The 27,512-nt window shown below is 42.9% G+C and overlaps 1 protein-coding gene and 2 long non-coding RNA genes across 3 annotated transcripts in view; 1 reads left to right on the top strand and 2 right to left on the bottom strand.

The window, feature by feature from the left end:
- Window positions 1–1,033: 1,033 nt before the first annotated feature.
- LOC138962134 (uncharacterized) overlaps window positions 1,034–27,512 on the bottom strand; it is a 264,299-nt gene continuing 237,820 nt past the window's right edge. Inside the window, exon 2 of the long non-coding RNA XR_011454407.1 lies at window positions 1,034–2,164. This is a non-coding gene — a long non-coding RNA (uncharacterized lncRNA). The remainder of the gene's footprint in view (window positions 2,165–27,512) is intronic.
- On the top strand, window positions 2,274–2,664 carry LOC138962127 (uncharacterized). The gene is made up of 3 exons (XR_011454404.1): window positions 2,274–2,373; window positions 2,408–2,499; window positions 2,534–2,664. It is a non-coding gene; the product is annotated as an uncharacterized lncRNA (long non-coding RNA).
- Window positions 6,056–27,512, bottom strand: part of LOC138962098 (sodium- and chloride-dependent transporter XTRP3-like) — a 130,910-nt gene continuing 109,453 nt past the window's right edge. The window contains exons 6-11 of the mRNA XM_070333821.1: window positions 16,190–16,431; window positions 13,060–13,225; window positions 12,086–12,293; window positions 11,137–11,296; window positions 9,920–10,082; window positions 6,056–6,618 (exon numbers count right to left, since the gene is read on the bottom strand). Of these exons, the coding sequence (XP_070189922.1) occupies window positions 6,271–6,618; window positions 9,920–10,082; window positions 11,137–11,296; window positions 12,086–12,293; window positions 13,060–13,225; window positions 16,190–16,431 (1,287 nt within the window). The 3' untranslated portion in view covers window positions 6,056–6,270. The remainder of the gene's footprint in view (window positions 6,619–9,919; window positions 10,083–11,136; window positions 11,297–12,085; window positions 12,294–13,059; window positions 13,226–16,189; window positions 16,432–27,512) is intronic.

The raw sequence follows: 27,512 nt of genomic DNA on the forward strand, positions 1-27,512 counted from the left end.
AAAAATAGCTCGCTTGAAACTGGCTTACATATCAATTCCTTTGTAATTTAAAAATTACAAAACACCATGAAAAATCATTATCGACGATCGCGAATCTGCTTATATCAATAATACATTACAAAAAGCTCTAAATATGTAAAAAAATAAAAAAAAAATAAAAATAAAAAAAATCGGTTTCCTTGCCAGACAGACAAGGAAACTCAAGGCATCCTGTCAAGGAGAGAATGAGCCGAACTCATTTTGACCTGAGTTCAGGATGTCTTTTGACAGTGCACATGCAAAGCACAGAATGTTACTGGAAATCAATCTAGTCAGTCAGAAAAAAGTACAGCACATTTTGTTTGCTTGTCTCCTTGTGTAGTTGGTTTGTTTATTCATATAATTGTGACAGGGAGACTACCGTCGCCCTTCACAGCAGACTCTGCAGAGTTGTTCGCCTTTGAAGTAGGCAACACCTGTGGATTGTAGAGTTCTGTTTGTGATGGGGTCTGGCGGCTTTTGTCTCTCTGTATGTTCATGGATTCCTTTGCGAATGCATAACAGTTTTTATAGGGCTTAGAAATAAGCTCTAAAATTCTCAATCCTGTTTGATTGGACTTCGCCTCCAAAGGTGATTGTGGTGTTTCGGCACTCGGTTACATAATTAATTTACATTTTTGACTCACATGAGTAATCAAAAGAATCTTAGCAATGTACAGTGTATTTTTTCGACTGTTTGTTCATTTGTTTGTAAATTTACCGTTTGAAAAACATTTCACACAACACATTATGGATCGCGTTTTTCAGTATTCTCACTGTTTCTGCTGTATATATGTATTCCTCCTAAAAAAAATAAAAGCACACTTGAAAAAAATCAACACACAATCTTCAACGATTGTTTTAAAATACTGTACTTGAATAATCCCACTGCATCACACACACACACACACACACACACACACACACACACACACACACACACACACACACACACGAACGCACGCACGCACGCATTAACAAATACATCAACTGCGAGACACGAGAGACTCAGAAATCACGCCCTTGAAAGACAATTCTTCAAACCAAATCTTTAATGCACACATCTTGGTTAGAATGAAAGAGTCTCTGAAAATCTTTGGCATCAATTAACCTCCTTTAAAAACGCAACCGTAAATATTCTAAGACACTTTATGGAAAACTTATAATTCACAAAACTACCGTAAGCGACCTAAATAAGCCATATTCACGCAAAAGTAAATATACGTATTTATAATCAATTCATTTTCGTCAGGGACATAACAGCAAACATAAATATGATTGGAGATAAAGATAAAATCATAAAAAAATCAAATTCATATTTATATAAAATATTCAACAGTTACTTTTTATTCACGCTGCGTCTTCCGCTGCTAAACGCCTAGATAATACACAAGCGCATCACTTAAATCACGATGACACACAGACAAGTAAAAAACATCTCCTTGGTGTAAATACTTGTGATTATAAAAAAACGACAAAGAAATAAAGATAAACAATAAATGCAGCTGCCAAACTAAAATCATGGCTAACTTGACCCTGAAATTAAAGAAAATACACTGACTTTTGAACATAAAAGTATGGCATCAACAACAAAATCCCCAAATGACAAAATAATGCGGATGGGCCGGGAAGCAACACAAAGAAGCCCAATGTTAGCAGAGATGAAAACAAACGATGTCTATAATTATTGTCACGTTGTAGTTCCTCGCAGTTTCAGGCACTGTGGGTTCAAATGTGTACATCCTTGACGTCTCGTGGACAATAATTCATTTGTTTTCTTTTGATTTAGAAACAGCAACATAGCAAATATACAATCGTATGTTAACAATAGATGATTATAATCTTTGTTTTCACAAATATGGCTTCACTGTCGTCCTCACGATAGTAAGCGGGAGACGGATAGTAGAGGAAGGGAAATAATCGTTGGGGTAGGGGTGGGGGTTGGGGGGGGGGAGGGTGGTTGCGTGGGAAGCTGAAGGGGGATAACACGTCTGAGCCGCTAAAACTGTGCATCGTCCAACCGACAAGCACCGTTTAAAAATACAAGTACCTTCCTTCTAGTGTACACAGTCATGCACACCGCCACAGATCTGGCCTGGCTTTTATTCTGAATAAGATCATCCTTCTACTTGGACAGAGACCAAAACTTGCAGACGGAGACCTGGGAGATCGTACAAATCTAACTGAATGACGGACTAATTGGGTTTAACGTCCTCACACACGGCCCAACATAGCAGTATACAGTCGAACCTGTCTAAAGAGACCACCTGTCTAAAGAGACCACTTTTGCTCAGTCCCTTGGGTGGTCTCTTATATACTGTATACTAAAGAGACCACCCAAGGGACTGAGCAAAAGTGGTCTCTTTAGACAGGTGGTCTCTTTAGACAGGTGGTCTCTTTAGACAGGTGGTCTCTTTAGACAGGTGATTAATATAGTCGTAAAAACCGTCGGGGATCCTTTGGGGTGGTCTTAATGGGCAGGTGGTCTTTATGGACAGGTGGTCTTTATGGACAGGTGGTCTTTATGGACAGGTGGTCTTTATGGACAGGTGGTCTTTATGGACAGGTGGTCTCAAGGGCAGGTTCGACTGTATTGGTAATACGCTGAGCATATGGTGTGATACTTTGACACTTTCTTTGATACTTTGGCTCTAACAATCCCACTGCGGCTGGCTTCTTCGACATGTCAGCAGTAGGCTTCCCTCGTCGAGATACGGTGACGATAAAGAGACACGAGAGATGATTCATGCGAGTCTTCATGTTTTCCAAGCCCTGAGACTTTCGCTGTAAGCTTGGGATCTTCCTCTTGCGCATGTGTGCACACGGGAATGTTCGGACACCGAGGAGAGTCTGCACAAAGTTGACTTCGAGAAAGAAATCTCTCGCGGAACCTGGGATTCGAACCAAAGCCGATAGCGACGAACTGGTTGCAAAGCCAGCGCGCTACCGACTGAGCTACGTCCCCATGCGTAAAATTCTCCACCATAAACCCATTAGGCGCGGCCGGGATTCGAACTCTGAAACTCAGTTCCGCATTAGGGGCCAGCATCTTATCCACTTATCCGTCTTATTGCACCCGTTGTTTACCCTTCAGGTTAAATAAACGGAAATGGCCAACTAACCAACAGAAAACAAAGAAGATGAAAACAAGACATCTTTCTTGTAATTTGGAATAATAAGGTAAAGCACTGCATCCAAACATTTACATATATCTGAGGCCTATGGCCAGATGAAATGTTTCAGTTTTAAAGCAAGTGTTTCTTTTTGTGGATTATTTACATGATATTTACAAACACAAGCAAAAGCAAACTTAGTTGCTTGCAGCTTTATTTTCTCCAGATGAAACAAAGGTAGCAATTTGATATATGATTTTTCTTTCGCTTAGTGACAACAATATGTTTTCAAGCTCTACCATTTTTCCGCTACTCCTTGAGAATTCTCTCTCTCTCTCTCTCTCTCTCTCTCTCTCTCTCTCTCTCTCTCTCTCTCTCTCTCTCCTCTCTCTCTCTCCTATCTATCTCCTATCTCTCTCCTCTCTCTCTCTCTCCCTCTCTCTCCCTCTCTCTATCTCTTTCTCTCCCTTCTCTCTCTTTCCTCTCTCTCTCCCTCTCTCTCTCCTCTCTGTCTCTCTCCTCTCATTCTCTCCCTCTCTCTCTCTCTCTCTCTCTCTCTCTCTCTCTCTCTGTCTCTCTCTTTCTCTCTCTATCTCTCTCTCTCACACTGTCTCGCTCTCTCATACTGATACAGAGATATACAATACTTCAAAGCAAAGCACAGCACTTTTTTTTAAAGATACACACATGTGTTTTAAATGTGACCATGTATTTTGCAAACAAATTGTAATCTAAACCCACTGCGATAGTTTTGACATGGTCCGGAACTGTAATTTAGCTGGAAAAGAAGTTTGCATTTCACTAACGAACGTTGACACCATAGGCTTTTTGAATTTGAACAAAAAAACCTCAAAGTAAATGCAGCTTTGATGACGAGTGAACGTGCAAAGGTACTGACCTAGAATCTCTATGTCCTCTATGGACACGCAGGAGAGTCAAATGGAATCGCTAACAACATGAACAAGTACACTCTAAACTAGAATTGTTCCAATGTGAACAAACTTTTTGTTACCACTTGTGAACACTGTATGAGATACTAAGGGCTCCCCATAGCGCGCGTCCTTGCGTCCTATACGCAATAGAAGCCGAAAACACGTACTAGAAATATATGGAGGGGGTCCCTGGACGCACTACATTTTAAAAGAGCGGGTCCCGGGACGCACTAGATTTCCTTTATTGTGCGTACCGTAGATACCATTTTCAGACTGCAATCAACACTTCGCAGTTCACTACGTGACCACAATGTCTTATAAGTACACTGGGACTTTTCGGCTTTTGGACCCTTGTGACCCTCTAAAATACTGCAGTGGGGGTCCATGGACCCTCTAAAATTTAAAAGTGGGGTCCCAGGACGCATGCACTAGGAGGGGCGTCCGTGGGGAGCCCTGGGAGTCAAATGGATTCGCTAATAACATGAACCTGAACGTCTAACAAGTACACTCTAAAAACTAGAATTGTTCCAATGTCAACAAACTTTGTGTAACCACTTGTGAACACTGTATGAGATACTACATAATTCTACTTGAAAGAGTAACACACTTTTGCTTAACACTTTCTACCCCACCTTTGTTGACCAAGGTATTTTAGCCGAGACCAGCTGTGCTGCAGCAGGTCACTTAGAATTGTAGTAACTGTGTAGTAACTGTGTATCAACACGCTGGAATGCAGGCGTTAGATGGACGTTACAGGAAGCGTCTGAAGCTAACAGTCTGAGTGGATACCTAGTCAGATAGAGCCATATGAGTGGGTTCCGTACCTGGGAGACAATGAGTTAAAGAGTTTTATCCTACATACGTGAGAGAGACACCCGTGAGATAATAATCGTTCAAATCACACGTGTGTATATCATGTAAATGAGGTCATGTCAAGCAAGTCTGGCAGGGACCTGTTTTTCCCCTGCTTATGATGCCAAAGTCACCGAGACAAACGTCATTATAGAAACAAAAATTGCGCTCGCTAATTACCCTCGATGAATCTTTAGAACTAACACGTCACGCCACACTTTCAGAGTGACGTTTCTTTGCTTTGACGTAATAGATTGCACGAGGCTTTAGAAGAGATCGAGGTTCCAAAACAAGCGTCTTCAATTTAGCTGCCTCGTTTGTATGTGGGATAAACAGAATACTACATGGCTTGCTGTGTCGTAGCAGATTTACACTCGTTGCTTTTTCAAATAGTGAACAGCTCGCTTTCGCTCGCAGTTCAATATTTTAAAAAAACAACTCGTGTAAATCTGGTACGACACAGCTAGCCATGTAGTATTCTCTATGTATACTATATGACACAGTGTTCACAACTGGTTACAAAATGTGTGCTCGCATTGGAACACTTTTAGTTTAGAGTGTATAAGCATAGTATGAAAGACAAAACGCCCCTGGTGATCAGGAGACTGAATGATATCATCACGACAATGAAGTTATTCCACCGGAAGGGCATTCCGTAACTTCTCTTATAAATTCTGTATATGGCATTACGCATAAAACACACAAAAACCGACAGCAAATTTAAGCAACTCTCGCAAGAGACATATATGTAAAAAAAATAAAAACATTAAAAAAAATTTAAAAAAGAATCCTATAATGCAACAAGCACAAAATATATAGAATAAGAGTTGATTCAACTCACACACGGCACAACTCAGCAGCAATATCAGTAATATCCGTTAAACAAAAGACAACATATGTGAGTGACAAAATATGCCACCGGTAACGCGTTTCAAACGCTCCCCTCAGCACAACCCGAACACTAAACGCAAATATGAATGTGTGTGTGTGTGTGTGTGTGTGTGTGTGTGTGTGTGTGTGTGTGTGTGCGTGTGTGCGTGTGTGTGTGTGTGTGTGTGTGTTTCTTTGTTTGTTCGCGTTTTGTTGTTGCTGTTTTTTTATGGTTTTTGTGGGTGTGGTTTTTTTTTTGGGGGGGGGGGGGGTTGCTTGTTTCTTGTGTGTTTGTTTGTTTGTTTTATTCATTTTCCTTGTTAACCCTGGAGGGTCTTTCTGGGCAAAACCCACAATTTGCCCACTCAGGCACCAACCTAATTCAACAAAACAACAACAAAAAAACGTCATAAAAACTAATCACCAAAACAAAGCAAAACACGCAAACACCAGTAAAAACACAAACAATCCCCAGTCCTCGACCATCAAACAGTCGAATCATCGTCCTTGCTGCCAGCAGCCACGACCTTGAAATCGTCAATGGTGAAGGTCACGGGTTTCTCAGGCTCCGCTCTGGTAGTTTCGTCAGGGTCCGAGTTGAGTCCAGAGTCCCTGTCCTCGGACCTGGTAGACAGTGTACTGCCCGGGATGAAGCGGGCAGTGGACATTGTGTTACCTTTCATATCGGCGGCCGCGGCCTTGGCACGGTCATACTTAAGCACCCCGATCCTGCGCAGGATGGCCACGCCAGGCATGAATAGCACAGAAGAGAGGACGAGCAACGCGCAGATCATTCCGGCGTACCAGGGATAAGGTTTGCCTTCCATGAAACCCTGTAAGGAACAGAGACAGAGACAGATGTTAGCATGCTACCCGAATGCATTGGACTGGGCGGTGTAGGAGCATATTGGGACAAGGAACAAGAGACAAGACAGGTAACACAATACAAACAATAATTCGCGTAAGGCGAAAATACAACATTTAGTCAAGCTGTCGAACTCGCAGAATGAAACTGAACGCAATGCAATTTTTCAGCAAGACCGTATACTCGTAGCATCGTCAGTCCACCGCTCGTGGCAAAGGCAGTGAAATTGACAAGAAGAGCGGGGTAGTAGTTGCGCTGAGAAGGATAGCACGCTTTTCTGTACCTCTCTTCGTTTTAACTTTCTGAGCGTGTTTTTAATCCAAACATATCATATCTATATGTTTTTGGAATCAGGAACCGACAAGGAATAAGATGAAAGTGTTTTTAAATTGATTTCGAAAATTTAATTTTGATCATAATGTTTATATTTTTAATTTTCAGAGCTTGTTTTTAATCCAAATATAACATATGTATATGTTTTTGGAATCAGAAAATGATGAAGAATAAGATGAACGTAAATTTGGATCGTTTTATAATTTTTTTAATTTTTTTTTACAATTTTCAGATTTTTAATGACCAAAGTCATTAATTAATTTTTAAGCCACCAAGCTGAAATGCAATACCGAAGTCCGGCCTTTGTCGAAGATTGCTTGGCCAAAATTTGAATCAATTTGATTGAAAAATGAGGGTGTGACAGTGCCGCCTCAACTTTTACAAAAAGCCGGATATGACGTCATCAAAGGTATTTATCGAAAAAAAGAAAAAAACGTCCGGGGATATCATTCCCCGGAACTCTCATGTAAAATTTCATAAAGATCGGTCAAGTAGTTTGGTCAGAATCGCTCTTTACACACACACGCACAGACACACACACACACACACACACACACACACACACACACGCACACACACATACACCACGACCCTCGTCTCGATTCCCGCTCTATATTAAAACATTTAGTCAAAACTTGACTAAATGTAAAAAGAGCAGAAAAAAAGCATTCTACCTCTGCCTGTCCCAAGATAGGCCAAGTGGGCACAAGAAGGCGTAGGGATAAGAGGTAGAGAAATTAACATACTGTCATCTACCAATCTCAAGATAAGCCAAACGTTGAAATGGTCGTACGAATAAGAGGGAGAGAAATTAACATACTGTCATCTACCAATCTCAAGATAAGCCAAATGTTGAAATGGTCGTGCGAATAAGAGGGAGAGAAGTTAACATGCTGTCATCTACCAATCTCAAGATAAGCCAAATGTTGAAATGGTCGTGCGAATAAGAGGTAGAGAAATTAACATACTGTCATCTACCAATCTCAAGATAAGCCAAATGTTGAAATGGTCGTGCGAATAAGAGGGAGAGAAATTAACATACTGCCTCTACATGTCCCAAGATAAACCAAGTTGTTATAAGAAGACGCATGGATGAGAGGAAGAGAAGTTAACATACTGGCTCGACATGCCCCAAGATAAACCAAGTTGTTATAACAAGACGCATGGATGAGAGGAAGAGAAGTTAACATACTGGCTCGACATGCCCCAAGATAAACCAAGTTGTTATAACAAGACGCATGGATGAGAGGAAGAGAAGTTAACATACTGGCTCGACATGCCCCAAGATAAACCAAGTTGTTATAACAAGACGCATGGATGAGAGGAAGAGAAGTTAACATACTGGCTCGACATGCCCCAAGATAAACCAAGTTGTTATAAGAAGACGCATGGATGAGAGGAAGAGAAGTTAACATACTGCCTCTACATGTCCCAAGATAAACCAAGTTGTTATAAGAAGACGCATGGATGAGAGGAAGAGAAGTTGACATACTGGCTCGACATGCCCCAAGATAAACCAAGTTGATATAAGAAGACGCATGGATGAGAGGAAGAGAAGTTAACATACTGCCTCTACATGTCCCAAGATAAACCAAGTTGTTATAAGAAGACGCATGGATGAGAGGAAGAGAAGTTGACATACTGGCTCGACATGCCCCAAGATAAACCAAGTTGATATAAGAAGACGCATGGATGAGAGGAAGAGAAGTTAACATACTGCCTCTACATGTCCCAAGATAAACCAAGTTGTTATAAGAAGACGCATGGATGAGAGGAAGAGAAGTTGACATACTGGCTCGACATGCCCCAAGATAAACCAAGTTGATATAAGAAGACGCATGGATGAGAGGAAGAGAAGTTAACATACTGCCTCTACATGTCCCAAGATAAACCAAGTTGTTATAAGAAGACGCATGGATGAGAGGAAGAGAAGTTGACATACTGGCTCGACATGCCCCAAGATAAACCAAGTTGATATAAGAAGACGCATGGATGAGAGGAAGAGAAGTTAACATACTGCCTCTACATGTCCCAAGATAAACCAAGTTGTTATAAGAAGACGCATGGATGAGAGGAAGAGAAGTTAACATACTGGCTCGACATGCCCCAAGATAAACCAAGTTGTTATAACAAGACGCATGGATAAGAGGAAGAGAAGTTAACATTCTGGCTCGACATGCCCCAAGATAAACCAAGTTGTTATAACAAGACGCATGGATAAGAGGAAGAGAAGTTAACATACTGGCTCGACATGCCCCAATATAGACTAAGTGGTACTTAAAAGACGTAACATTTCCTAGACTGTCAATCAGTGGGGAGAGAAGTTTAGAAGTAATTCTTTATTAAAAGCTTGCGTGAAAAGGAGTACTCGTCAAGCAAAGATTCAAGCAAATAAATGTGGTTGCCACGTGTAAAAGAAATGGTAGATAAAGACATGGCTTGTAACATCCTCTGTGAAAGTTAACGCAGAGCAAAGAAGCTTTCAATGCAAACACGCATCACAGTATTTTGTTTACAGCGCTTGAAAGACTTCTGGCTTGGACACGTTGGGTGTTATGTACTTTCAATGTGTGTACTCTGGGACCCTGGCATTAACAAATTCAATGCACCCCCCACACACACACACACACACACACACACACACACACACAGTGTTCACCGTACCGTAGCCTTGTTGTAGGCTTTGTACACGATGGGGTTGGAGAACTGGCTGATCAACTAACACACACACACACAGACACAGACACAGACACACACACACACACACACACACACACACACACACAGTGTTCACCCTACCGTAGCCTTGTTGTAGGCCTTGTACACGATGGGATTGGAGAACTGGCTGATCAACAAACACACACACACACACACACACACACACACACACACACACACACACACACACACACACACACACACAGTGTTCACCGTACCGTAGCCTTGTTGTAGGCTTTGTACACGATGGGGTTGGAGAACTGGCTGATCAACGTCGCCACGAGAAGAGAAATAATCAGGATAGGAGCGACAAACTTCCACGCAATCCTCCAAAACAGGTGGGGTCTCTTGCCGATCATGGATTGTATGTCGTCAGAAAACCTGCAACAGGCATAGCACGCTTTCAAAATAAAATGTGAGAAACACGTTCCTTATCAAATAAACGAATTCTGAAAATACTCCGTCGGGTTTATATAGGTTCCGGAGAGTGACCTTTACTTGCAAAAACTGTCTCGACAAACAGTGAAGGGGCCAATCACCAGCGAAGGATGTGTCGGAAACACCCGTTTCTGTACACGTGTTTTCGACACACCCGTCGCAAGTGATTGGCCCCTTCAATGTTTGTCAGAAGTTTTGCAAGAAAAGGTAACTCTTCCATAACCCATACAAACCCCGACAGAGTAATTTTACGATCTCAGAAACAAAGGGACGTAAGCGCTCTAGATACACATATCATAAGCATTTAAGAGCGCTTACGACCCTTTGTCTATGGAACAGAAACATTCTTTCTCAAAATGTATACTCGCTTGCTCCTTCTGAGCTGTCACAAGCTTTCTTCCGTTGGTCAGTGAAAGCAGGTGTATATGTCTGTGTTTGTAGTATAGTACTAACCTGTCTGTCTCTGCTTCGTCAAATCATGTGTGTTGACTGAGATGGTCGAGCCAGTTCCTGAATGACTACTTTTACTTACTTCACGCAAATTTTACTTTCTTTAGAACAAGCGGTTTAGTTCATTAACAACATCCAAAATATATCTGCTCCATTCGTTTTCTCTTGAAAATGTAACCCACCTAGACGTTTTGCAAGATAGATACAGGCACGCCCACAAGCCTCTGTGTGATGTTAGTTTGGTTTCAATTGTTTGGATGAGCTAGCATGTCTGACGCAAAGATGCCCGCGTGCGCGCTCTCTCAGATGTATGCATGTATGGATGTGTGTGTGTGTGTGTGTGTGTGTGTGTGTGTGTGTGTGTGTGTGTGTGTGTTTGTGTGTCTGTGTGTTTGTGTGTTTGTGTGTGTGTTTTGTGTGTGTGTGTGTGTGTGTGTGCGTGCGTGTGTGCGTGCGTGCTTGCGTACGGCGTGCGTGCGTGCGTGCATGCGTGTGTGTGTGTGTGTGTGTGTGTGTGTGTGTGTGTGTGTGTGCTCTGACATCTGACCTGTCCACACCGTAGATCCATCCCACACCCACAGTCTCGGCCAGAGCCACCAGGATGAGGGGGAAGGAGCCGGCGAAGGAGTCAAAGAGAGCCACCCAGTAGGAGCCACTGCCCAGCACGAAGAGGAACCCCACCATGCAGCACGACCCACACAGCACGGCTGAAACAATAAGCCATGCATACCAATATTCTTCTCTTAAAAATGGGACTCACAAATAATGATAAATATCCATATTGTATTGAACAAGTTGATTATATTGAACATTTCTTTTTCTATTGCAGTAAAATTCACCATTTGTGGAAGCATGTTGAAACATTGTTTTACGATCGATATAACATTGCAATTATTTTACAAGCAACAGATGTGCTGATTTGTGTGCGAGATAAGAATGGTTTGACACATGATATGTTTAAGTATCTTACCCATTTAATCTTGATTGGAAAAATGTGTATAAGTAAATTTAGATATGGGACACCCCTTGAAATATTATTTATTTTTCAAAGGGATTTAACCCTCAGGGGCCTGGTATAAAACAAGTGTAAGTTTAAATTGAGTGTTTGAAATAATAATATTTAGAGACTGTTATTTTCGGATAGGAATGTATGATAAGGAATAAATTTATGTTATGATTATTTTTATTTATTTACTTAAACATATTAGTTTACTGATAAAGTTTGTTGATCTAAAAATGTACACATTTGACTGAGAAAAGAAAAGACCTATGAAGAAGGTTGCTCCAAGCCACACACACAAAAAAAAAAAAAAAAAAAAAAGGCAAAAAATAATTGTAGTAGCAAACCTGCATGCAACTGAGGTTAAAATTTTTTTTTTTTTTAAATAAGCCATGCATGAAATGTTTTGATCATCTCGTTTGTGTCTTCCGCGCGAGCTTCTGGACGATTTCTAAATATTGTAAGTTCTAGGCCTGTACTAGCTGTATGCGCTCACCTGAAACCAGCCACTTCTTCCTGACCCAGGGGTGAAAGTCAAGGTCGTAGAGCGAGGTTGCCACGCCCTCTATGGTGCCGAACTCTGACCCCAAGCCAAGGGAGAGCAGCATGAGGAAGAAGACGATGGACCAAAATGGCGAGGACGGGCCAAACTCCACAATGGCTTGTGTGAACACGATGAAGGCAAGACCTGTTCCTTCCGCACCCTGCAGTGAGAAATTAGTTGGTATATTACACTGGAACCCCCTTTCTAAGCTCACCAAAAAACTTATAATAATAACTGGACATTTTTAAGTGCCTAACCTATGGCTCTAGGCCCTTTACAAAAGAACATATACAGAATAGAACATATAAATGTACACCCTACATAAAACAATTAACCATACGAACAGCAGTTCGTAAAAGGGAAGGAGCACTATCATAAGGGTAAATTTACAGACGTTATGAACACCACATCTAAACAAAAGCAAGATATTAAAAGGTGAAGTCTTAATTGGGTGGTGAGGGTCTTAAAAGGGGGGGGGGGTGTTCCATTTTACTGTTGTTGCTGCTCCACGCTTACGCCCAAATGGAACACAGCAGAACGACGAATTTTTACGGCTTTATTTTTTTAGTGGTACCTTCGCCTAACACGACGAGTGGCACTTCTATTACAAGACTCCTTGCTGAGGTTCTCCTCAATGCTGCAGTGTTTGAACTCTTTATCTAACCCCGTAAGGTTGTATTGGGATACAGTTATCTCTTGTGGTTTAACAAACATTTTACCTCTTCAAGATCGTCCTCCATACTGCAGTGTCTAAGCTCTCTGTCTATCCCCGTCAGGTTGTCATTGGATACAGTTCCCTGTGTTTTAACAAATATCTTACCTTTTCGAAATCCTCCTCCACGCTTCAGTGTCTGAACTCTCTGTCTATCCCCGTTAGATTGTCATGGGATACACATCCATATCTTATTGATTTACAAACATCTTACCTTTTCAAGATCCTCCTCCATGCTGCAATGTCTAAACTCTCTGTCTATCCCCGTAAGGTTGTACTGGGTCAGGTTCTGCTCGAACCTCTCGTGGTAAATCTCGGTGGTCAGTGTGGTCTTGTTCCATCCGGGTAGTTGTAGATAGTCCGTCAGCACCTCTATATTGCTGCATAAAAAAAATGAAAACAAGTGTAAAGTCGTGTTACGTACTAGTTTCTGATCAAATATGCTTTCTTTTCTTTCTTGTCTACTGTAATACAACAAATCTTAAAACTTAAATCTTAAAAAAAAACAACACCTTTCTGTTTAACGTACCTTCTGTCAATGTAACGTTTATGTCAGGCAAAATCTCCCCTTAAAAATAAATAAATATCAACGAAACAAGAAAAACTTCAGACGTTGACTATTTAATGTCAAGGATTTTGTCAAGCAATTCTTAGCATTAAACTCTACAATCTAAATGCACATTCTAACAAGTCGCGTAAAGCGAAAATACAATATTTAGTCAAGTAGCTGTCGAACTCACAGAATGAAACTGAACGCAATGCCATTTTTCAGCAAGACCGTATACTCGTAGCATCGTCAGTCCACCGCTCATGGCAAAGGCAGTGAAATTGACAAGAAGAGCGGGGTAGTAGTTGCGCTAAGAAGGATAGCACGCTTTTCTGTACCTCTCTTTGTTTTAACTTTCTGAGCGTGTTTTTAATCCAAACATATCATATCTATATGTTTTTGGAATCAGGAACCGACAAGGAATAAGATGAAAGTGTTTTTAAATTGATTTGGACAATTTAATTTTGATAATAATTTTTATATATTTAATTTTCAGAGCTTGTTTTTAATCCGAATATAACATATTTATATGTTTTTGGAATCAGCAAACGATGGAGAATAAGATAAACGTAAATTTGGATCGTTTTATAAATTTTTATTTTTTTTTACAATTTTCAGATTTTTAATGACCAAAGTCATTAATTAATTTTTAAGCCACCAAGCTGAAATGCAATACCGAACCCCGGGCTTCGTCGAAGATTACTTGACCAAAATTTCAACCAATTTGGTTGAAAAATGAGGGCGTGACAGTGCCGCCTCAACTTTCACGAAAAGCCGGATATGACGTCATCAAAGACATTTATCACAAAAATGAAAAAAACGTATGGGGATTTCATACCCAGGAACTCTCATGTCAAATTTCATAACGATCGGTCAAGTAGTTTAGTCTGAATCGCTCTACACACACACACACACACACACGCACGCACACACGCACACACGCACATACACCACGACCCTCGTTTCGATTCCCCCTCGATGTTAAAATATTTAGTCAAAACTTGACTAAATATAACAAGTCGCGTAAGGCGAAAATACAATATTTAGTCAAGTAGCTGTCGAACTCACAGAATGAAACTGAACGCAATGCAACGCAGCAAGACCGTATACTCGTAGTCCACCGCTCACGGCATAGGCAGTGAAATTGACAAGAAGAGCGGGGTAGTAGTTGCGCTAAGAAGGATAGCACGCTTTTCTGTACCTCTCTTTGTTTTAACTTTCTGAGCGTGTTTTTAATCCAAACATATCATATCTATGTGTTTTTGGAATCAGGAACCGACAAGGAATAAGATGAAAGTGTTTTTAAATTGATTTCGACAATTTAATTTTGATAATAATTTTTATATATTTAATTTTCAGAGCTTGTTTTTAATCCGAATATAACATATTTATATGTTTTTGGAATCAGCAAATAATGGAGAATAAGATAAACGTAAATTTGGATCGTTTTATAAATTTTTAATTTTTTTTACAATTTTCCGATTTTTAATGACCAAAGTCATTAATTAATTTTTAAGCCACCACGCTGAAATGCAATACCGAAGTCCGGGCTTCGTCGAAGATTACTTGACCAAAATTTGAACCAATTTGGTTGAAAAATGAGGGCGTGACAGTGCCGCCTCAACTTTCACGAAAAGCCGGATATGACGTCATCAAAGACATTTATCAAAAAAATGAAAAAAACGTTCGGGGATTTCATACCCAGGAACTCTCATGTCAAATTTCATAAAGATCGGTCAAGTAGTTTAGTCTGAATCGCTCTACACACACACACACACACACACGCACACACGCACACACGCACACACGCACATACACCACGACCCTCGTTTCGATTCCCCCTCGATGTTAAAATATTTAGTTAAAACTTGACTAAATATAAAAAGGACAGAAAGAGAGTTGAAGCAAACATTACCTAATAGGTAATAGCATTAAGCTGTGTACTCACTGCTCGACGCAGTGCTCAAACACGAGCGTGGCTTTGAAGCCCGGACATCACAATACACGCTCAATCATTCTACTCACTGCTCGAAACAGTACTCAAACAAACTGGATTGAGACATTCACGCTCTGTACTCACTGCTCAACAAAGTGCACAAGCATTCACGCTCAAACATTCATGATCAAACATTCACGCTCAAACTTGCACGCTGTGTACTCACTGTTCGACGCAGTGCTCAAACACGAGCGTGGCTTTGAAGCCCGGACATCACAATACACGCTCAATCATTCTACTCACTGCTCGTAACAGTACTCAAACAAACTGGATTGAGACATTCACGCTCTGTACTCACTGCTCAACAAAGTGCACAAGCATTCACGCTCAAACATTCATGCTCAAACATTCACGCTCAAACTTGCACGCTGTGTACTCACTGCTCGACGCAGTGCTCAAACACGAGCGTGGCTTTGAAGCCCGGACATCACAATACACGCTCAATCATTCTACTCACTGCTCGAAACAGTACTCAAACAAACTGGATTGAGACATTCACGCTCTGTACTCACTGCTCAACAAAGTGCACAAGCATTCACGCTCAAACATTCATGCTCAAACATTCACGCTCAAACTTGCACGCTGTGTACTCACTGCTCACTGCTCGACGCAGTGCTCAAACACGAGCGTGGCTTTGAAGCCCGGACACCACAATACACGCTCAATCATTCTAATCACTGCTCGAAACAGTACTCAAACAAACTGGATTGAGACATTCACGCTCTGTACTCACTGCTCAACATAGTGCTCAAACATTCACGCTCAGGCATTCACGCTCAAACTTGCACGCTGTGTACTCACTGCTCGACACAGTGCTCAAACATGAGCGTGGCCTTGAAGCCCATGATGGCGAAGATGACGGTGCAGGCGTAGATGGCTGTGAACCAGTTGGTCAGGGACACAAAGATGGCGTCCTTCTCCACGTTGTTTTTGGACGGGTTGTAGGACGAGAAGGCGATCAGGCCTCCGAACGCCAGGCCGAACGAGAAGAAGATCTGGGTGGCTGCGTCCAGCCAGCACTGCGGAGTCATCAGGTATTCCATCTGGGAGCAGAAATGAGAAACGTGATAAATGCACAAGAATACACAAAAGCAATGAGATCTCCGAACGCCAGGCCGAACGAGAAGAAGATCTGGGTGGCTGCATCCAGCCAGCACTGCGTAGTCATCAGGTATTCCATCTGGGAGCAGAAATGAGAAACGTGATAAATGCACAAGAATACACAAAAGCAATGAGATCTCCGAACGCCAGGCCGAACGAGAAGAAGATCTGGGTGGCTGCATCCAGCCAGCACTGCGTAGTCATCAGGTATTCCATCTGGGAGCAGAAATGAGAAACGTGATAAATGCACAAGAATACACAAAAGCAATGAGATCTCCGAACGCCAGGCCGAACGAGAAGAAGATCTGGGTGGCTGCATCCAGCCAGCACTGCGGAGTCATCAGGTATTCCATCTGGGAGCAGAAATGAGAAACGTGATAAATGCACAAGAATACAAAAAAGCAATGAGATCTCCGAACGCCAGGCCGAACGAGAAGAAGATCTGGGTGCCGGTGGCTGCGTCCACCCAGCACTGCCGGGTCATCATGTAGTCCATCTCGATGAAGAAGAAAGCAGAAATGCAAAACGTGATAAACTATTATAATAAAAATGATGATAATGAGGATACTTCTGTGGTGCAAATCCTAAAGTAGTCCGAAGAGGCTCACTAAACTCATTCACAAGTAAACAGGTATGTACACAATGCCAAATCGAATGCACGAATATTCGAGAAAGCGATCAGATCTCTGAACGCCAGGCCGAACAGAAAAATCTTCCAAGCAGCCCCGATCTAGTACTGAAGTTATTGTCGGATACTCCAATCTGTCTGAAACAAATGTGCAGGAATACGGAATGGACTAAATTCAAAGATGAATAAAAAGGCAAAACGCCAGGCAAAATGCGAAGTAAAACGCCAGGCAAAACGGTATTCTTTCTTTCTTTATTTGGTGTTTAACGTCGTTTTCAACCACGAAGGTTATATCGCGGCGGGGGAAGGGGGAAGATGGGATAGAGCCACTTGTCAATTGTTTCTTGTTCACAAAAGCACTAATCAAAAATGTGCTCCAGGGGCTTGCAACGTAGTAAAATGTATTACCTTACTGGCAAGTTTCCAGTACAAAGGACTTAACATTTCTTACATACTGCTTGACTAAAATCTTTACAAACATTGACTATATTCTATACACAGGGATCGCGCTAGCTTTTTAAAAAACGCGTAAGTCATACGCAACGAAACGAAAAAAACGCGTCACGGACCAATATTTTTGCGTACTACGAAAACACGTACAGACACAAACAAAACACGCACGAAAGACTTAAAGACACTCCTTACCTAAATACGGCGAGTTTTCCTGTCGAACTCCGCGCACGCCTGTCGAATAACACCCCTGCTGTCTCCAACCTTCGGGCCTTGCGAGTTTGTTTCCCGCTCTAATACGACTAGACACACTTTCCGCCTTTTGGAAGCGCGAGATGGGAGAGCAGCTAATGTCTGTTTCATTATCCGACAAGACATTATCTGGTAATACCCTCGTTACGTTCGTTTGCGATACTTCGATGCAAAAAGAAACGGACTTTAGTTTTGACGCACAGATTTCATGTGTGTCGTCACTTCTCGAGCCCTATAGTCAGTTTCAGGACTCGGGTGATTATTAAGTCAGAGCAAAAGCGCTGCGTGAAGACAAGAAAAAGTTACAATATTTTTGCGTATGGCTTACGCGGCGCGGCGAAAAAAACGCGTCAGCGACTTTTAAAATGCGTCAAATACGCAAAAATCGTGCGTAAACGCGATCCCTGTACAAGAAACACTTAACAAGGGTAAAAGGAGAAACAGAATCCGTTAGTCGCCTCTTAAGACATGCTGGGGAGCATCGGGCAAATTCTTTCTCGTCCCAACCAATATGGGACTCCCCCTAACCCGCGGGGGGTGGCAAAATGGTATCAGATCTGGAAATTAACAAAAGACATCGAATGGTCCATCTTGATAATTGCATTTTCAGACATGAAGCATCACCAAAAAAAGCATGGTCAAAGCGACAGAAGCAAAGCATTGTGGCAGACTCATTTCACAATATTCCACGTGGATAAAAAGAGCTCGATAATGAGATGAAGGTTGACAACTTTGGTACTATCTCATTTTCTCTATAAGCGCGGTAAGCGCTTGTTGGCAGCTGCTTTGGTAACGCACTTGCGCTGGGAAGCGAGAGGTTGCGAGTCTGACCCTGGGTCAGGGCGTTAGCAATTTTCTCCCCCCTTTCCTAACCTAGGTGGTGGGTTCAAGTGCTAGTCTTTCGGATGAGACGAAAAACCGAGGTCCCTTCGTGTACACTACATTGGGGTGTGCACGTTAAAGATCCCACGATTGACAAAAGGGTCTTTCCTGGCAAAATTGTATAGGCATAGATAAAAATGTCCACCAAAATACCCGTGTGACTTGGAATAATAGGCCGTGAAAAGTAGGATATGCGATCTGCTGGCCGATGTGAATGCGTGATGTATTGTGTAAAAAAAAGTCCATCTCACACGGCATAAATAAATCCCTGCGCCTTGAATATGTGCGCGATATAAATTGCATAAAAAAAGAAAAGAAATTAAAATACAAAAATTCTTGCGCTTAGAACTGTACCCACGGAATACACGCGATATAAGCCTCATATTTATTGATTGATTGCTTTCAATCCACACAAAAATCCGAGAAGGTGCGATAGATTACCAGCTGCACACCAACAAAATACGAGCAGCCTGTAATATGTGGCCTACAAAATCGACTGCTTGTAAATCGTCTGCTTAATGTCTATCAAAGTCGCTCTAATTCGGTCTTACGGTTAACTAAAGAGAGAACAACCAAGCACAATATGAAACGTCTTCGCCAGAAAACAAGCTAGCCATCAGCATGAAACAAAAAGTGGTCCATTTTAGGAGCCCTTCCCCTACGTTATAAAATTTAGAAAACAAAATTATGTTACCAAAGTTTAGGTGTCCATCCTAAAAATAGAAAGTAAAAGAAACATTCGAAATACTGCATCATTAAAAAGCCCATTTAATTAACCTTACGTCTGTTTTCAGAATAAATCAGTTTACAGAAGACAGTGAATAAATTCCAGAACGTGCAGCTATCATCACGAGACAGATGTATCGTCATAAATCATGACGCAAGGAGAAAAGATGTCAGCCGGCGTACGATAGGTACTGATATATGTGTGAGTCAGATTACGTTTGTGTCCCGTTTTTACGTTGACTGGGAATCGAGGTGAGGGTCTGGTGTATGTGTGTGTGTGCGTGTAGAGCGATTCAGAGAAAACTACTGGACCGATCTTCATAAAATTTCACATGAGAGTTCCTGGGTATGATATTCTCCCACGTGTTTTTCATTTTTTCGAGAAATATCTTTGATGATGTCATATCCGGCTTTTAGGGAAAGTTGAGGCCGCACTGTCACGCCCTCATTTTTGTGTTTGTCGTCGGTCTAGCTCTCTTCTTGTTCAGTACCAGATACCAGTACGTCGCAAGTGATTTTTGGTCGTTTGCAATACGAACCAGATTTCAAAAGTAAAAACAGGTTCCCGCGGGATATTTTACTGACTTTACGGGAATTATACGTTCACTGAGTCTCGTTTAACCTCTTCTTTGGCTGCGTAATGTTGTGTAGGGGTGAAGAGAGACGCGAAAGCAACCAAAGGTGTGCATTTGACTTGCCACCAAAACTGCAAAAATGCTATTTTTTGCAAACCAAATAAAGACAGCCATGCAGAAAACTCACGGTGAAGAAATGGAATGATCATGAAAAGGTATAATTGAAATGAAATGGATGATAAGTAACGATTGGGAAACGACACAGTGTCAGGGTGTGTGTGTGTGTGTGGAGGGGGGGGCTGGAAAAGGGAAAAGGAAAGGACTTTCGTTTTGACCACGCACAATTTACAAGACCTCAGCGTTATACGTTTTCTGCAAAGAAAATAAAACGGCCAAGAGGGTGTTGAAAAGTGGAGCAAAGGGAGTGGGGTGGGGGGGGGGGTGAGGGGGCGGGGGTGAGGCAGACTGGGGTTTTGTCCTGCCGTATGTGAGCCAGATGAGGACAATAACCTGTAGCTTGACAGGTCTAGCACACGTGCGCAGGTGTGCAGTCCTTGCGGTAAGGTGCCTCTGGCTATCTTTCAGGAGGCTGAATAATTATGACGGTTCCGCTTGATGTTCCGGACGTTCTCGCCAAACTTCTATCTATATATCTCTCTTCTTCTTCTTTGTATCTGTCTCTCTGTGACTGTCTGTCATGCAGTGTGTCTTTCTCTTTCTGTCTGTCTGTATGTCTGTCTTACTTCTCTATCTGTATGTCTCTGTCTCTGGCCTTTTTGTCCGTTTATCTCCCTCTCTCTCTCTCCTCTCTCTCTCTCTCCTCTCCCTCTCTCTCCTCTCTCTCGCACCTCTCTCCCCCCCACACACACACACACAAACACACACACACTTCAAGTGCAGGCAAACTCAAGTGACTAGCCAGTGTCAAGGAAAAGGGGGGAAGGATAAAGGAGTGAAAAGGGATTACATTAACCAGGCATGCTACTTTTCCGGTAATTGCCGGAAATCCAGTAAAGCCGTTTTCAAAATCCGGTAAAGTCAAATTTATTCCGGTGAAATTGAAAAATTTCCGCAAAAACGATCCGTGTGAATATCGCGCAACGCGACCGGGCGCCGGTGTCACGAACTGAAACCTCTGCCTGAACAATCCTTCTCATTGCGGTCAATGCGCATGCGCTAACATAGGGAGATTAATCAGGTCGTGAACAACCTAACCCTAACCCTTACCCTAATTAGTCCTAACCCTAATCCTTACCCTAACCCATGTTCGGTCAAAGGGTCGCATTCTTGAAGTCCAAGATTGGCGCATGCGCAATGATCGCAATGAGAAGGATTGTTCAGCAGAGGTTTCAGTTCGTGACACCGGTCTCAATGAAGCCAGCGCACGCGCGTTGCCCGTCATTGGTCTTGCCGTTCTGAATCTAGAACGTTCCCAATCTAGTTCTGCGGATGTAGGCCGTCGTTTTTGGCGAAATGTTTCGCCCAGATATTGTACAGAGAAATTCGCCGGGACCATTTGATTCCGGCGTGAAGAACGTACAAATGGAGTTGGGCTTGGCTTGAAAACACCTTCTAGGAAAAAAAGAAGGCTGACACAAAGAAGAACGAATCCGGCAAAAGCAGCAAAAAGAACTGTGCCTTCTTTGACTTGTGAGTGACTACTCTTCCTTGCATTTGTTTTTTTGCAGTAACCTTTTTCAATGCTTTTGTGACTTGTAAACCCTTTTCATGTGTACCTCCAAACTGGTGAAAACACCACTACTGTAGTACAGTGCACTGGTCAATACATACTAGTCTACAGTAGTGTTGTTTTCACCAGTTTGGAGGTGTGTTGAATGGTGGTGGGGGGAGGCTAAATTGGGATTTTTAACAAGATCACAACACTATTACAGCCCTGAAAACGATGCCCAGAATGCACCAGATTGCACATATTTTAACCGTTTTTTGAAAAAAATAGGGGGGGGGCATGCCCCCGGACCCCCCTAGTTGGCTCGCCTGCTTCGCAGGCTCAGGCTTGTGGCTTCGCCACTGCGCGCTTCTTTCAGGTAAAACCATTTTTGGTCTGTAGCATGCCTATTAACGAAGCTCCAGACAGTTCATGCTGTCTTTTATACAAAAGAGGGAGAGGTCAAAGGCTGTGTATTTAGGGGGGGATTAATGAATGTGTGTGTGTGTGTGTGTGTGTCTGTGTGTGTGTGTCTGTGTGTGTGTGAGTGCGTGCTTGCGTGTGTGCTTGCGTGCGTGCGCTTGGGTGTGTGTATGTGTGGTTGCGCGCGTGCGAGCGTGTGTGTGTGTGTGTGTGTGTGTGTGTGTGTGTGTGTGTGTGCGTGCGTTTGTTTGTGCTTGCGTGCGTGTGCGTGTGTGTGTGTGTATGTGTGTGTCTATGCCTGTGTGCCTCTGTGTCTGTGTGTAACACATATGTGTATAAAAAACTTGCGACCTGACAGCTAGCAAGTGTGTGTGGGTGAGCAAGAGATGCTGCTGTCTTGGTGTCAACGCAGTATGGGTTCTCTGGCAATCTTTGAATAGTCTTGATTGCTCCACATATGATGAGCTGGATGCCCCCCCCCCCCTTCTCAGTCACCCACACACACAGACAAGTCTCTACCCGGAGCATGAGGACTCACCCATCCCCCCCCACCCCCTACCCTATATCTCTCACTCGCTTTTCTCCATAACCCTCCCTTTTCTTTATGTCCCCTTTCTCTTTCACACACACCCACATTCTCTCTATTTGTCTGTCTGTGTGTCTGTCTCTGTCTGTCTGTCTCTGTCTCTGTCTCTGTCTCTGTCTCTCTCTCTCTCTCTCTCTCTCTCTCTCTCTCGTACACACACACACACACACACACACACACACACACACACACACACGAACATCGCCAAACTTCCTTTATAAACAATAACAAAAGTCAAGCCGCAGATGATTCCTCACGCTAATCATTCAAGAAAAGCACGACCTGACAGGAGAAGAAATCATAAATCCGGAGCCAGTGCTCCTTTATTAAGCCCCTCGAATTGATTTTTGCCGCCGGAAATGTGATGAGGGCCACATCGGATGATTATTGTGCAACCCAAGAAGACAGCTCGTAGGGCAGTCGTAAATTGAAGACAAACTGTGCAGTCCTCGAAGGTCAAGGTCACGAACAGAAAAGGGAGAGCATCGCAAGTGGGTGGCATTTTGTAATCTTCATATTCTGAATCTCTTTGGAAGTACATTTCTGGTTAAATAATAATAATACGAGAATTTATATCGCGCACATATCTCACCACAAGGCGACTCAAGGCGCACAGTACGAAATATGAGAGAGCCCTGAAATGCAGCCGCTCGGCGCAGAAGGGACAGCACTCTATATTTCGGGGGAAGCATGCTGGGTATTTTCGTGTTTCTATAACCCACTAAACTCTGACATGGATTACAGGATCTTTTCCGTGCGCACTTGGTCTTGTGCTTGCGTATACACACGAAGGGGATTAAGTCACTAGCAGGTCTGCACATAAGTTGACCTGGGAGATTGGAAAAATCTCCACTTTTAACCCACCAGGCGGCAGCGACCGGGATTCGAACCTCACGATTGATATTGATTGGTATTGATTCGAACCCACGACCTTCCGATTAGGAGGCCGACGTCTTACCACCACGCCACTGCGCCCGTCTGAATAAAAAGACAACACAACGGTGACCATCAATATTTCGACAGCTTCTTTTTTCTGTTTCCGGATTTCATCTTCTCGACTTTAATTTTGAACTGTTCTTTTTTATTGGGGAGAAAACTTTGAGAGGGGGGTAAAACTTGGAGAACTTGCTGTGTATGTCTCTGATGTACTTTGGAAAGAAAAAAACGAAAGGAAACACACAAACTAAACGAAGAATCAAAATAGAAACAAAACAAAAATAAACAGAAAGGAAAGACAAGACAAGAGGTCCCTTCGTGTACACTACATTGGGGTGTGCACGTTAAAGATCCCACGATTGACAAAAGGGTCTTTCCTGGCAAAATTGTATAGGCATAGATAAAAAATGTCCACCAAATACCCGTGTGACTTGGAATAATAGGCCGTGAAAAGTAAATATTCGCCGTAATGGCTTGAGATTTACTGGCCGATGTGAATGCGTGATATATTGTGTAAAAAATTCCATCTCACACGGCAGAAATTAATATGTAAAGCGCTTAGAGAACGTCAAGCGCTATAGAAATCTCCCATATAAATAAAAATAAATAAATAAATAAAATAAAAAAATAAATAAAAAAGACAAGACTAGTACTTACTCCACGAAGCCTGTTTGATTTTTGTCGAATGAATCTCAGATAAACCTTTATCTTTTCTTTCTGACAAGACAAAGTGCTCGGTAAGTGTCCGCTTGAGATGGCATGCTGTTAAGACCTTGCTTAACTGAGCCCGAGGATGACTTCGCAAAGACTTCACCAAGTCTTTTTACCGAATCAATCAATCAATCAATCAATCAATCAATCAATCAATCAATCAATCAATCAATCAATCAATCAATATGAAGCTTATATAGCGCGTATTCCGTGGGTACAGTTCTAAGCGCTTGTCGAAGAGTTGTCAACACAGGACTAACAAAGAAACTAACATCTTCAGACGGACACGAACCCTATCACACACTAGCAAACCCTGGTAAACATACAACAAACAACTGTTTAACAACAATGTACACATCAATAGCTAGGTCCAAACAAAATAATATTAAGCACAAAGAAAATCCCTCTCACAGAGCACAGCACAAGAATGTCTTTTGGGGCACAACACATCACGTCGAACATGAAAATCGCAGCCAGCTACGGGAAGAACTGAGTCTTCAACCTACTCTTGAACGCGTCAAGAGAGGGGCTCTGGCGAAGCTCAAGCGGCAGGGAGTTCCGGACGGAGGGGCCCGCGGAGGGAAATGCACGCTGACCAGCAGATGCGAGTTTCGAGCGAGGGATGTGGAGGCGGAGAGGTTCAGCAGCAGAACGAAGGGGACGGTCGGTTCGTGCAGCGAGCTACGTGAAGTAGACTTGGCGACGTTGATTTTGCTCAATTAGTATCAGGCTAAATTGTTGTTTTCAATACTATTGTTAGCTGTTTTACTATGTGATGACTAAAGTCTTGCTCAAAGCACCAAAGGGCGTCGCCTCTTGGTGCCACTTCAGTTCTCCGACCCAGAAACGAACTTGACGAAAATTCGACCTTTCTTGGAGTCAGTATCTGTCAAGAAGGCCCATTGCACAGAGTGCTGATTGTCAGATGATCGATCAGTCAGCGATCATTAGGGTGAATGAAAAAGAAAACGCAGGCCAAAGTCGGATTCAAACAGAAGAATCACTTAAAGGAACATGCACTCATGATAATGCATGCAGTGCGTTCATCTTGGCAAGAATTAACAATTGGGCTTTTCCCAGAATTGCACAATCCCAAGCAGACCAGTGGTGGTCACAGACAGAGCTGCTGAAGCTTAGCCGGCTTCTACATGGAAAAACTATGTTTTATTACGAGACGCTGTTATAAACATTGTCTCCGTTGTCTCTGATACTTTTGCCAAAATTACAGAAATTACATCGTTTTGAGTTTCCAGCGAGTTTGTTGCACATCTTCTTCTTCTTCTTCTTCTTCTTCTGCGTTCGTGAGCTGAAACTCCCACGTACACTACGTGTTTTTTGCACAAGTGGAATTTTACGTGTATGACCGTTTTTACCCCGCCATTTAGGCAGCCATACGCCGCTTTCGGGGAAAGCATGCTGGGTATTTTTGTGTTTCTATAACCCACCGAACTCTGACATGGATTACAGGATCTTTTTCGTGCGCACTTGGTCTTGTGCTTGCGTGTACACACGGGGGTGTTCAGACACCGAGGAGAGTCTGCACACAAAGTTGATTGAGAAATAAATCTCTCGCCGAACGTGGGGACGAACTCACGCTGACAGCGGCCAACTGGATGCAAATCCAGCGCGCTACCGACTGAGCTATATCCCCGCCCCAGTTGCACATCAAACCAGGCGGGATCTTACTCTTTTTATACACTATACATGTAAAACAAAACCACAAACAACAAGAAATTCCTCCGAGGTAGGAAAAACACCCCCGTCCTTACCATTCTCACTGCCACCAACTGAGAAGGTTATTTCCCTTTGACCATTAATATGTCCCTCTATAAGTCCTTGTAGAATCTTAATCCACCAATAACTCCCTAACCGTGTGTTTGACTGGTCCCAATTTTTGTAAGGACCGTCTCAGGAATGTATAGAACCTGTTCACCAAGTTTGGTGACGATCGGTCCGTTCATTCTTGAGATCTATATGCGAACACAAACACACAAACAAACAAACACATCGACCGAATCCTATACACACCCCTATACCGGGGGTGTAAAAAACCTGTGTTTAAAACGATATGTTGTGTTTCAAAACAGGCAATAACATGTTTTAAACAGTACGACTGTGTGTTTCCAGCTCTGCATCATACAAGTACGACGGACATCCGCTTCACAGAGAAACTGAGTCACACCAAGAAGAAGAAAAAGAAGAAGAAGGTGATGATGAAGACGGAGAAGGAGGAGGAAGAAGAGAAGGAAAATAAGGAAGAGGAGGCAACAATGAAGTGGCAAGCAGGGTTGGACAGTTCGTCACGTAGGCGTGGTGTCAACAGCTGAGTCCTCATTCGGTCATTGTCACTCGATCTTGGTCCCAGTTGTGCTTCCCCTTTCCAGCGCCATTCTTGGCTCGCACCAAGCCAGCCTTTTTCGCTGCCTCTTGTCTCGCGCTGAAGGATGGTCGCTCCAGTTCGTTTGCTCCTATTAAAGACACAGTCCTTTCTGTGGACTCGTGACACCATTGTCATCTAGTTGTGCTTCCTCTTTCCCAATTCCCATGACATTCTTGCCTCACAGCACTTTTCCCTGCCTCGGTTTTACCTCGCGCTGAAGGATGACTGCTCATGTTCGATTGCTCTTATTAAAGACACAGTCCATCCAGTGTGAATGATTCGGCTCACCATCGTAGATCTGGCCTCGTGACACTATTGCCACCTAGTTGTGCTACCCCCGACGGGCGCGGTGGTAAGACGTCGGCCTCCTAATCGGGAGGTCGTGAGTTCGAATCCCGGTCGCTGCCGCCTGGTGGGTTAAGAGTGGAGATTTTTCCGATCTCCCAGGTCAACTTATGTGCAGACCTGCCAGTGACTTAACCCCCTTCGTGTGTACACGCAAGCACAAGACCAAGTGCGCACGGAAAAGATCCTGTAATCCATGTCAGAGTTCGGTGGGTTATAGAAACACGAAAATACCCAGCATGCTTCCTCCGAAAGCGGCGTATGGCTGCCTAAATGGCGGGGTAAAAACGGTCATACACGTAAAATTCCACTCGTGCAAAAACACGAGTGTACGAGGGAGTTTCAGCCCACGAACGCAGAAGAAGAAGAAGAAGAAGTGCTACCCCCTGCCCAATTTCAACGCCATTCCTGCCTCACAGCATTTTTCCATGCTTCTTGTCTCGCGCTGAAGGATGATCGCTCC

This window comes from Littorina saxatilis, linkage group LG1 (assembly GCF_037325665.1).
Source record: "Littorina saxatilis isolate snail1 linkage group LG1, US_GU_Lsax_2.0, whole genome shotgun sequence".
NCBI classification, from domain to species: Eukaryota; Metazoa; Mollusca; class Gastropoda; order Littorinimorpha; family Littorinidae; genus Littorina; species Littorina saxatilis.